Source organism: Gossypium arboreum, chromosome 7, assembly GCF_025698485.1.
Source record: "Gossypium arboreum isolate Shixiya-1 chromosome 7, ASM2569848v2, whole genome shotgun sequence".
Classification (NCBI taxonomy): Eukaryota; Viridiplantae; Streptophyta; class Magnoliopsida; order Malvales; family Malvaceae; genus Gossypium; species Gossypium arboreum.
Genome location: NC_069076.1, coordinates 6884860 through 6898300, shown reverse-complemented (window position 1 = coordinate 6898300; position 13441 = coordinate 6884860). Strand labels below are relative to the sequence as shown.

The 13441-nt window shown below is 28.3% G+C and overlaps 1 protein-coding gene across 1 annotated transcript; it reads right to left on the bottom strand.

The window, feature by feature from the left end:
* Positions 1-3089: 3089 nt before the first annotated feature.
* Positions 3090-3809, bottom strand: LOC108478568 (putative receptor like protein 25). The gene has a single exon (XM_017781035.1). The coding sequence runs from the start codon at positions 3807-3809 to the stop codon at positions 3090-3092; it is 720 nt and encodes a 239-aa protein (XP_017636524.1).
* Between the last annotated feature and the right edge of the window lie 9632 nt (positions 3810-13441).

Here is a 13441-nt window from a genome sequence, read left to right as displayed (position 1 = left end):
ACGAGGGACGTCCGATTTCACCGGTCACTGTATAACCTTCCAGAATATAAAGATTGCCGGTTCTTTTACCTTTTAACAAAACGAGAGCTCCACGAGATACTTTAATACCGCTCGACTCGATGTTGATTTTGCATCCTTTCAAGTCTAAAATACTTAAGGAGATGAGATTCTTTCGTAAATCAGGTACATATCTGACATTTGAGAGTGTCCTAATCATCCCATCGTGCATCTTAATTTTAACAGTACCAATACCAATTACCTTACTAGATGAATTGTTTCCCATGCGTACAACTCCACCTTCAATCGAACTGTATGTGGAGAACCATTCTCTATTGGGACACATGTGGAAAGAACATCCTGAATCTAGGATCCACTCGGACGTGAGCTTGGTGTTATCACTTGTTGACACTAACAAGAAATCATCCCCATTTTCATCGGCCAAATTAGCACCAGCTACATCTTCCTCGTTACTCTCAAGACTCTTTTATTTCGCGATTTATAACAATCGCTTTGGACGTGACCTAACTTTTTACAATAGCGACACCTTTTATCTCGTTTCTTTGATGCTACCAAAACTAAGCTTGCCTATCTGTCTTACTATCCAAATGAAGCTCATTGTCGAGTTTGTCTCTACTCAACAAATGACCCTTCACATCTTCGAACGAGAGTTTGTCTTTGCCATAAATCAGGGTCTCCCTAAAAGACTTGTATGAAGGGGGTAAAGAGCACAATAATAGCATAGCCTGATCTTCATCGTCAATATGAACCTCAACATTCTTTAAATCATTTAAAAGAGTAATGAATTGACTGATGTGATCTCTAAGAAGCTCACTTTCATTCATACGAAACGTAAATAGACGTTGTTTCAACACTAAACGGTTAGCTAGAGACTTAGTCGCATAAAGAGTTTCTAACATTTTCCACAAGGCAGATGAGGTCTTCTCCATCAATACCTCCTGCAATACCGTATACGTGAGGCACAACTGGATTGCAGATAAAGCCTTTTCATCAAGCTCTTCCCATTCTGTTTTATTTAGATTCTCAGGCTTTTTCCCGATAACAACCTTTTTCAAGCCTGATTGAACTAGAATTGCCATCATCCGAACTTGCCACAGATTGAAATTTGTCTCACCATCGAACTTCTCAATTTCAAACCTTGTTGTTGCCATCTCTGAACGGACTGATCTATGAAAATTGAACTAGCTCTGATACCACTTGTTAGGATTTTAACCCGATTAAGTAAGGAACAAGCAAATAGCAGAATAAATTGAGAAATTGAACACACAAATTTAACGTGAAAAAACCCCTCCAAAGAGGATAAAAAATTACGGGCAAAGATAATTTTACTATAATGGCAAAAGAGCGAAGAGTACAAAAAATGGAGATAAAAACTAAACCCCGAAAACCCGAAAACAAAGAACCCACAAAACGTAAACACAAAATTCTCTAAATGTGTTATGAGTTCTAATCTCTAATGGGTGTATTTTCTAAGGTTGTAAAAGAGCCTATTTATAGGCTAAATTCATAGATCAAATAATAATAAAATAATCTAAACTAATCAGTGTTTGATTGAAACAAGTAAATATAGTTTAACTGAAAGACTATTTTTCAAATTTGACTGAAAATATGAGTCATATTTAACAGAACCTTTGAAACACAAATATACCACTCGTTTTCTTAACGACTATAAGGAACTTTGGGATCAAAACAATGAGTGGAATTCAGACACAGCAAAGCTTAACAATGGAGCTCCCGTCGAATTCGACGTTTGCATGATGCAGAACCTTTCTTGAGAGGGAAGAAACAAATCGAAACATTCAATGACTGTAAAGATGGTTTAAACACCTGCAATATTGCAGCCATTTAATCCTTATAGTGATGCCTTAAACTTGGTTGCAACATTTGGGTATGCTGTAATTGTAGTTGTAACTAGTTTCTTCGTTACCTTTAAACAATAAACTGCATCACTTACCTGACATTGCTTTGTCAACTGCTTTTTGATCAACCGTGTCATATTGTAATCGAGGGGTGGAATTTGCCTTCTACATTGTGATTAAAAAGAATAGATTAAATTATGAGAAAAATATATATAATTTAAATACATAAATATATTATATTAAGAATACTAAATATAATAAAATTATTTATCATGTTATTATTAATTATCTTTAGTTGGTGTGAGTTAATTTGTAATAACAACTCAATCAATAAGAGATATTACACTATTCTTACAAATAAAAAGAAAAGATATTACTTTTTACAAGAGTTATTTTCTTTCTAATTTCAAATTTAATTTTTACTAACTATTCTTTATTTTATGTCTAACTACCATAGTATATACATAATAAATAAGTTTTTTTTCCTTCATGTTATTACACTAGTAACCAAACAACTCAGACCCCCAATAACGAAGGTATTATCCTCGTGTCAGGTTTTGTCCCCAGCCTCCATGTAGAGTCGTGTATGGTTCATGAAAATGGGCACCTTTATTGATGGAGATAAATACTTGCAAAACTCAAGAAATGTGTCAATATTAAAGGTGTAAATAATAATGGAAGTACTTAAGCGTATCATAGCTCGAACCACTGACATAGGCTTAGCTCGAACCACTAACATAAGCTTAAGACTAACATGTTTGCAAATATGATACAATTTGAGCTACAAAACCTCGATGCACGAATAATAATATTTAATTTGGGTTCTAATTTAAATAATTTTACTTAGATAATTTACAAATTTAATTTTTCAAACGGATTCAAATAATTAAAATATTACAAATATGCAACCTGCTCCTATTCGGTTCTCTTTAGGAACAATTTCATTACAATTGTATTTCTTTTACCTAAAAAATTTGCAATCCATGAAGTTTTCTTTTTTAATATTTCAACCACATTCGTTTTACATTACTAAGAATTGTACATAATAATCATACCTTATATTCGTAATTAAACACAAGGCCAAAAAGATAATAAAAAAATAAAATAAAAAAAGGAAAAAGGGGAAAAGACAAATTAACATACATAATTATATATTTAAAGAAACACACTCATATAAACACATACTAGTACTGCGTCAAATTAAGCATTGAGTTAATTCATCCTACCCCTCCTCCCATTCTGCATCTTTCTTCCAAAATACTTGACAAACAACTTATATTTCATCGGGTTGAAGAGGTAACCGAGAACTAGTCCATTCACTACCCCACTTCCATATCCGAACATGATTGCTTTCCACCCAAATTGAAGCCATGAATCTTCACTATCATCTTTCTTTGACAATGACGGCGGCGGTGGTGATAAGCCTTCGGGATAGCATTTCTTTGACAATGGATTTCCATATAATCCTAGGTTGCCCTCAAATGTGTTGTTTCCGAACGTACCAAATTGTTTGCCATGCGATATGGGTCCGGTCAGCTGATTATGAGAGACATTAAAAAATCCAAAGAAAGTGAGTTGCACCAGTTCTTCAGGGATCTCCCCGGAGAGCTTGTTTCGAGAAAGGTCCAAAGCTTGGAGGCTTGAGAGGTTTGCCAATGATGATGGAATTGGACTTGAAAGAAAATTGTTGGAAAGGTTGAGGAACTGAAGTGCCTTTAGAATTTGAATGTCTTCTGGAATGCAGCCATCAAATTTATTGCTTGACAGATCAATGGCTACCAAGAAATCTTGAATCCTCTCGTATGTTGTTTCTACGCCTGCCTTTGTCATTGTCATTGAGTAGGAAAAGTCACGAACCCAACTTTTTTCTGCCGCTTCAAAACTAATGTCTACCTCCAAGTACCTTACCTTGCCAATATCAACAACTTTCATGGCCTTCCATCTTTGGTGGTAGAGATGGGCCGGGCCATCCTAAAATTGAACTTTTACATTTTATTTAATTTAACCCTTAAAATCGAAACAATTATAACTTTCACAATTGAGCTTTATTTTTCATTTAAATTTCAATTATGTCCTTCTAAGACCCTCAAAAATTTAAATTTATAGAAATTTAATGTTACTTTTGATATATTCACAATTTAGTCTATGTAAAATTAATAAAATTTACTTTATCAAATTATCATTAAACATTTCATAGCTTCCAAATCTACCATTTTCTATCAAAAACATCTAGACTTCATCAATGGCAAGTTTTAAAATATTTAATATTTTTGAAAACGGAAATACAGGTTAATTAGACCTAGTTGCAACGATCTCAAAAATATAAAAATTATGAAAAACTTACTTGGTTTAGCTTACCATGCGAAGATCCAAAAGTCTAAGAATGTTTGAAGCTTCTCCTTCGCTTATCCATGGTGGTTTTTCGGTGGAAAAATACGAAATGAAAAGATTATACATTTGTTTTATGTTTTATTACTTTCTTGATTAATATTTTAACATAAATAAAAATTAACATGTAAATGGCTAATTAATAAGCATTAACTGCCATTACACTCAAATAGGGGTTAATTGTCACTTAGACCCTTGAACAATCATTAATCATGCATTTTAGCTAATAAAAAATCAATAGTGATTAATTTTTATAGTTTTTACAATTTAGTCCTTTTCGTTAATTAACCATCCAAACACTAAAATTTTTGGACCACACTTCTATTCACCTATATAAGAGCTCTATAAATATTTAATAAAAATATTCATAGGTTCAATTTATAGAAAAGAGGTCTCGATACCTCATTTTTAAAATTACTTGACTTTCGATACGTACCATTTGTACCTTGATTAACTGATCAACTAATAAAATCTATTAAATCACGATTTAATATTATAATATATTTAACTCATAAATATTAATTAAATATATCTATGAACTCTCTCATCAAAATTGTGATCCTAAAATCACTATTTCCGACACCACTAAAAAACAAGTTGTTACAAAAGATCTTAAATATCATTCAAGAACTAAAGCACATAAACATAAAGTACAATTTTGTACTAAACATGTTGCACAAAGAGAAGTCAACATACAGTACATATCTACACAATAGATGGTTGCAAACCCTTTTATGAAACCAATTGGGAGAAATGTTTTACTAAACATGCTAGATCTCTAAGATTGCATAAAATTTGATGTAGTAATTACATTGAGACTTATGAGCGCTTTATTAACTATTGATGAAAGTTAGAGATTCATATGAATGAAATTTATTATTAATGCCTACTGAAGCTTAGTACTTTTGTTCCTTAAATGCATACATGAGTGTCTATATATATGTTAAGTACATATATATGATTAAAGGTATATGTTTGGTCTTCTCACATAAGCAATCACCTTTGTGGCTTAGTGTCATGTAGAGATACTATTAGTTTTAAGCATTTCAAAACTGGGAGTTTTGATGAGAGCTCAGGCTTAAATAGAATCGCCTTAATAATAGATCAAGATGAGTTCATATAGTGATGAAATTATGACCAAAAATGAATAATAGATCCAACAATTCACTTTTCTTTAGTCTTTAATAGCCAGGTGTGAGTCTTGTTGATATATTCATTAAAAGTAGTTTTGTGAACTCAAGTTAGATATATAGTGTATCTAAATTAATCTGTACAGTATTAAAATCTCAATAACAAACATATGCTCCAAGAAGAGGGAAAGTTATACTTTAGCATGTGTTGCATTCATGAAATGATTAATATGGGTAACAAAAGTTTTGATATTGTCTTTTAAATTGTGCGAAAATCATGAGATCAATTAAATATTTTTATAAGTTACCCTTATGACCTTTGATTGTTTCTTGAAGTTTTAGTTCAATGCTAATTATGTTAATATGTTATTAATGATCTATCCCGATTGACATTTGAAATTAAATTTAAAAAAATGAAAAGTAACTACTATACAGTTCTTGGGGTTAAAAGGGCTAGTCCCTTTGCTATAAAAGCCCCCCTCCCCGCGTCTTGTTGAAATAAACAAAAAACCAAAAGGAAAAGGAAAAGTGCCAAAATTATTTTTTAATTCTTAAGCATTCCATTGTGTTTTTTCTTGGGAAGTTTATGTTCTGATACATGAAAACTTTGTTGGTGATTTTGTTCTTTATATACCACGGTTTTTTTTGATAATTTAATATGTAGAGAGGTGAGCGTTCGACCGAATCAATCAAATGAAAAGTTTTTAAGTTAATCGAGTTAATGAATCTTATTTTATCATCCTAGCTCGATTTAAAATTTTCTCAAATCGAGTCGAGTGAGATAGTATTTGAATTGAATTGAATATATTTGTTCAAGTTAAATTAAAAAATTATTATAGTGTTTTTTATTTTTATGTAATATTTTTTAAAAATATTTTTCTTTAAAGTTTTTAAAATAATCATAAAAAGAAAATTTAAAGAGAACAAATAAAAGCATCCGGTTAAAAAGAATAAGAGCATTTTGATTTTTGGGGATAAAGGGGAGATAAAATATTATTGGGAGATTTTGATTTTTGGGGTAAAATGGGAGGGAAAGTAAAAAGAAATTGAAGAGGAGTTGATGGGGCAAAAATTGAGGTAGATTAATACTCGGTTTATTTGAATTCAAAAATTCAATTTGATTCAAATTTAAAATTCAAAAAAAATTCGATTTGACTCGATTAATTCAATTGAATAATTTGATTATCTCCAAAATTACTTGGAGATTGGAGAATGATAACTAAAATAATTTTAAAAATAAAATTTTAATTCATTCTAATATCTATAATATATATATAAGCATGAGTTTGAAAAAAGTTGATCCAACAAAAATACCTTTATTTTTAACATATTATTAAATGAATATTTAAAAATAATTATAATATTATGTGTAGAATTATTATTAATTAAAATTGATGTAAAATAGATATTGTGATAATTATACATTTAGAAATAATTATAATTTAATAAAATTTGTAACAATTACACTTTTAAAATTAATTATAATTTAATTTACAAATATTACTTAAAATTTTTAATTAAAATAATTATAATTGAAGTAAAAATTCACCTAAAAATGTTTTTACAATTACTATCAATTAAAAAAGTTCCTTTAAACAATTTTTTACTTATATTATTTTCTTTTGCTAAAAGTTAATTAGATATTATTTAAAATTATTATATTCTATTTATTGACTATTAAGAAAATAAAAATACTAATTTTATGTTTTAATTATGATTTGAATTTTTTAATATTATTAACAAAATTATTAATCTACAAAATATCAATATTTTAATATAATATTTGAAAATTTATTGTTATTATATTTGAATTGTTAAATAAGTTAATATATTTTAATTATATTTAATAATTAAAAATTAATTACAAAAATTTAAAATAAATTCATCCTTATTTCAATTAAAAATAATAAAAGAGTAAACTACTAAAGTAGTCACTTTTGTTTATATAAGGTTACATTTTAGTCACTTATGTTTGAAATATTACGTTTTAGTCACTTACGTTATCGTGTTATAATATTTTAGTCACTAAGCGTTAATTGTCGTTAAAGGTGTAACAGTAAACTGACATAACATCTTAAATCATCATTTCAAATGAAAATTTTAGGCTAAATTATACAATTGGTCCACAAATTTTTTCATTTTGAGTAATTTAATTTTTTTATTTTATGTTCTTTGAACTTTCCCTTTTTTTTTTTCCGTTCTCTTCGCATCCTCCCTTTGTTTTCTTCCCTTCTCCATTTCTTTTAATGTAGTTTTTCTATATTTTCCATTTGTAAAAACTAGTTTCTATATTTTTATTTTTTTGAGCAATTTAATTTTCTTTTTCTTTTTATTCTTCCCCTTCGTTTTTTTCTCTTCTCATATACTTCAATGTAGAAACATAATCTTTGCCCATTGAATAAACCAAGTCCTTACTTCTTTCACATGATTCCTAAATTGAATTTCACTTAAAAATAAATACCAATTTTTCTTAATCAAATCTCGATTTGAATATAACCTTGAAACTAAAATGGGGTCTAACGAATCAATATAAAAAACTATATCCTTAATCAAATCTAAACATAAATTGAATTCTTTATATTCAAAATATTTTTTTTCCGTTTCCAAACTTTTACAAAATCCCATAGATTATTTCTTTCCTTTTCTTTTATTTTCTGACGGATAAAAAATTGATTTAAATCTTCTTGGATATTCCCAAGCAAGCTTGATTGGAAGTCGAGCATGGATAAACCAAAGAGAGAAAGAGAGCATGGAACCAAACTGGTTTAGGTAAAGTTGAGGGTAAGTTTCGTATAGTGGTCATTTTAGCCATTGAGAGTGTAGAGCTCATTTGAAGAATCCGTGAACCAGCATAGTTTCGAGAGGGCGAAAATGTTGTAAGTGAGATAGATAAGGTGGTTGTGGGGGTTGGTTAGGAGGTTAGGGAAATGGGCTCAGAAAATTTGTTGAGGGTGGACTGCCATAAGTCATGATTGGCAAGGTCTTCAGGTAAGGCAAGCTTGTAGGCTAGGTTTAGGGTTTAGGGTTGATGAGAGTTTGTAATTGTGGGGTGAGAATATGCAAAACAAGTTTTATTTTCGTTTCAGCTTTCACCTTTATATATATATATATATATATATATATATATATAAGTTTTAACAAATGGAAAATATAGAAAACTATGTTAAAAGAGATGTAGAAGGGAGGAAAACAAAGGGAGAAGCAAATGGAGAATGGAAAAAAAAGGGGAAAAAAAAGGAAAGTTAAAAAGCATAAAAGAAAAAATTAAATTGCTCAAAACTAAAAAATATTGGGACCAATTATATAATTTAATGTAAATTTTTGTTTGTACCGTTACACCGTTAATAGTGGTAATTAATTGCTCAGTGACTACAATGATACAACATGTTAATGTGACTAAAACGTAACATTTCAAACATAAGTGACTAAATGTAACCCGAGATAAATAAAAGTGACTATTTTAATAATTTACTCTAGCAAGCATCCTTAATATAATATCATTAATTAAATGTAAGTTATGTTACCATTCTAATATTAATAAAATCACATGATTGGTAGATAATAATTCAAATAGATTCATAAAATATACAAAGTTAAATCCCAAAGTCGACCAAAAATTGATCCAAATTCAACTCGTAATTCTCGAATAGGTCTCATACAATTTTAGTCTTAATTAAACATAAATATATATTCTTCTGATAAAAAATCTTCTAATCACTGGAGTAGTCCAGAAAACAAGAGATGAAGAATCCATACAACTGCTAAAGAAAATAGCAGATATGGAAATAGATGATTTTCCTTCAGAAATAATTGAAGAAATCAAGAACACGTGGGAGACTTGGAATTCACCAAGACTATCACCAGAATCTTTACACCTGGATGAAATAGAAACGTGGAACCTTGATAATATCCAAGAAGGATAAAGACAAAATAAAGACCACGTGGAGAGTCAAGAAGAATTTCAAGCAGATTTTCAAGATTGGTAGTAAACAGAAATTCAAGGCATCCATGTACGGAAAAAAGATATGACAAGACAACTGACAATATACGTGGAGGCAACAATAAATTCATCCTTATCAGAAACACTGTTCGGGATTGAAGAAAAATTAAATAGAACTTTGAAAATTTTGCTATAAATAGCAATGTAAGAAGCCAAAACAAAGGCATCGAAAAAAATAGCTTAGAAATCTTTTCTTTTCACTTTCAGTATTCTCTCTTTGTAAACACTCTCTCTTTGTAAAACCCTTCCTTTTACTTTTAATAAAATAACTGTCTTCCGCACTTTCTATACTTTGCACTTGGTATCAGAGGCCCCCGGAGTAACGATTCTTGGAAGAATTCATATCATAATATCCATTGTAAGTTTTTATCTTTAATTTACAATCCAGTTAATTCTGTGGTTACTTATCTTAAAACCCATATATCTGTTATTTTGTCTTACTTTTGCCTTTTTAAGTCCAAGTGAGAGACGTTAGGCCTTTGTGTGATAAGATAAAATAATATAACAGACGGTTTTAGGTACCAAAGATAAATAACATGGAAGAAACAGATTGTTTATATAAAGATAAAACCTGCAATCATAATATGCATATAGATTCTAAACAAGAAAATAATATTTCGCCCTTAGTAAATGATTTAATAGTTTAATGGATATAACCTCTATATATTATAATAAAATATATAATAAAGTTAGTAATATAGAAAAAAAAGTAAATCATATGGGAGATATCAAAGAATTAGATTTGAACAACAAATCTAAAGAAATTTTATCGAAGTTAATAATAAATTAGAACAAAGTTATTAATAATAATAATATAGAATCGAAATGGATTTAGGTCCTTTGTATTATGGTAATAGTAATATAATTTTAACTTTATCGATGAAGAAGAAACTCCTTCAGATGAGTCATCTTCTACTATTAATAGAAATAAAAATCTGAAAAAGCAGAGAAGAAAAATATTACTCAACAAAATATGATTTTCAATCTTATAAAGAATTAATAGAACATTGGAAAGTTAGATTTACTAAAAGTACAGATAAAAATGAAAGAATAGAATATTTAAAATTAATAGAAGAACTTTATGAAAAACATAAAGATCTATTTACTCGATTTAATTATCATTATATGTTAAATTATGATACTACGAAAGTAGTAGTTCTAGTAATTCTGATAATCAAGAAGATTTAAAAGTAACTAGTTATAAATCTGATGAAGAAAATACTTCAACAAATGAAGATGAAAATATAGAAATTCTCGAGCCAATGGATACTGATCAAACAGATCCTTATGGAAAAAGAAAATTAGAAACAGATATTCAAAAAGATGATTATCTGAGAGTTTTAAATAAAGACTTTGAGACGGTTGAAAATACAACTAGAATTTTTGGTAATCAAACCGAAAATATAGCAACTAATGAGGTTAAAACCAAATATACAGGAGAATCTTCTAATCAACAACCAAGTCAAACTATACTTATACCACATAGGATAGATGATTTAAATAAAAGAAATGTGGCTCAAGGTGGAATATATTTAGACTTGACTAATATTTCAATATCAGATTATGAAAAAACCATAGACGATTGGGCACAGTCAATGACAATCGTTGTAAACAACAACGGTACTTGGTCAAAAGAAAATTTTTTAAATTATTTTGTAGGAGCTTTTCAAGGAGATGTTTTACAATTCTTAAGACGTTGGGAAGAATCAGAAGTAGGAAAAGTCCAAAAAGGACAACTTATTAATCAAATAGGTGCTCCTAAAGATCTTTTAAAAGGATTAACAAATATTCTAAAAACAGAATTTTGTGGTTATTTTGATAAAAAAGATCAAGATAGTATAGCCAGTTATACTTTGTCAAAAATTAAATTATGTGATATAAGATATTTAGAATAATTTTCTAAAAATTTCTTCATGAATATTAAAAATTAAAAATGAAAATATAGAATTTTGGAAAAACCAATACTTTCATAAATTACCCCACCATGGGGTGAGATATGTATAAAAAATATGTGTCTTATTTAGATAAACATAGTAAAGAATCAGAATAGCAAAAGAAAATATAGATTCTATAGGAAATAGAATTAATTTTGCAAAAGAAAGAATAACTTTACATTGTTTACGACTAAAGTCGCTAAACAAGTAAAAAAAAATTAACCTATAGTCATTGTACAAAAATTCTAGAAAATGAATGGGAATTTGGATGTAAAACAATACGTCCTAATACTTACAAAAAACATAAAAGAAAAACAAAAATATAAATTTATTAGGTGGAAACCAGGAAATAAAAAATATATTGATAATAATAAGAAAAAGAAAAATTTGTTAGAAGAAAAACTTCTAAAAATCTAAAAACAAATATGTAAATGTTTTATATGTGATGAAGAATGCCATATAGCACCAAACTGTCCTAATAAAGGAAAAGTGCTAAAAAATTATTAAAAGTCTTGAAGAACAAGATTTAGAAATCATTATGAAGAAGAAATAAATCTCAAGAAATATTATATGAATTAATATCGAAATGATTCGATTCGGATGAAGAAGAATATATATTTATGTTTAATGTAGTAAATAGTTCTAAAAATCAATTAGAAGAAATTCCTAAGTCCGAACAACAAGATATAAAATTAGGAAATTTGATTGGAGAAGAAAAGACTTTTCGATGAAATGATAAAATAAATAAATAAAATCATATTTCTAAAGAAGAAATATATAAAATATCTAAGTTTAAAATATGGAGTCAAAGACATAGAAAAATTAGTGGCAACACAATGCTAAAGATACTAGAGGTGGATTAACGAAATCCCATTATTTACTAAAGAAAAATTAAGAGAATTAAAAGAAATATCCTCAAGTTAGATATATACATTTAGGTATAATTATGATAACAATTAGAGCTTTATTTAGAAAAGGATATGATATACCTATAATAGCAGTTTTATTAGATAAAAGATTTGAAAACCCGATAAAAGCACTTATTGGTGGTATTCAGTCTAATTTACACACTGGAGTAATAGGATTTAAAGTTAAACCAAACTATTTTGTATCTATTACAGATCCTCTAATAGAAGAATACTTATGTTTAAGAATTCAGACAAAAAATTCTGAAATTAGCGATTTAGCAGAAGATCTAGCAATAAGTTGGACTTCTATTAATGAATATACCAACACGGCAGAAGTAGAAATTAAAGAAATTAATAATAAAATAATTGAGTTATTTGAACCCAATAAATTTACTACAGAGATACAACCAAAATTATTACATTTAAAAGATCTCTCAATACCAAAAGATTGGATGATTGATAGGATAAGTGGTGCTAGTACTTCAAAACTCGTAAGTACTATAGAATATATGTCATCTGGAGATAGACTATATTTTAAAAATAATACTATAACAAATACAAATGATAATTTAATTTTACCTTCTAATTCTCAAATAGAAAAAGAAGAAGATAATATTAGTACAAATTCAACAACACCGATAGGTATGAAAACAGTTCAAATACCTATTTTCCCTACTGAACCTAGTAGAAATTCTAAAAATACTAGAATGGAAGAAATACAGTCTACTACTATTATTCAACAAATGAAAATGGGAAAAAATGATATTATTACATTTTCAAATTTCCAACCTAGGAAATATTATACATATATAGAAATTACATTTCAATTTAGAGAATATAAAACATATTCTTTGCATGCTTTATTAGATACTGGAGCTACCACAAGTAGTTGTAGAGAAAATGCCATTCTTGTAGAAAAATGGGAATTAATGAAAAACCCAATTAGAGCCATAGGAATTGATGGTAAAGAAACCATAATCCAATTTAAGGCTAGAAATATACCGATTTCATAAATAATGTAAGATTTGTAATTCCTAAAATATTGTGTTTTCCTGAAATGCATGGAGACTTATTATTAGGAAATAATTTTATATATCATCATTTACCATTTTCTATAGATAAAAATCTAGTAATATTATCAACAGAAAAAACTTTTGTAGAAATACCTTTAATAGAAAACCATAAATTTATATGTGATAAAGGA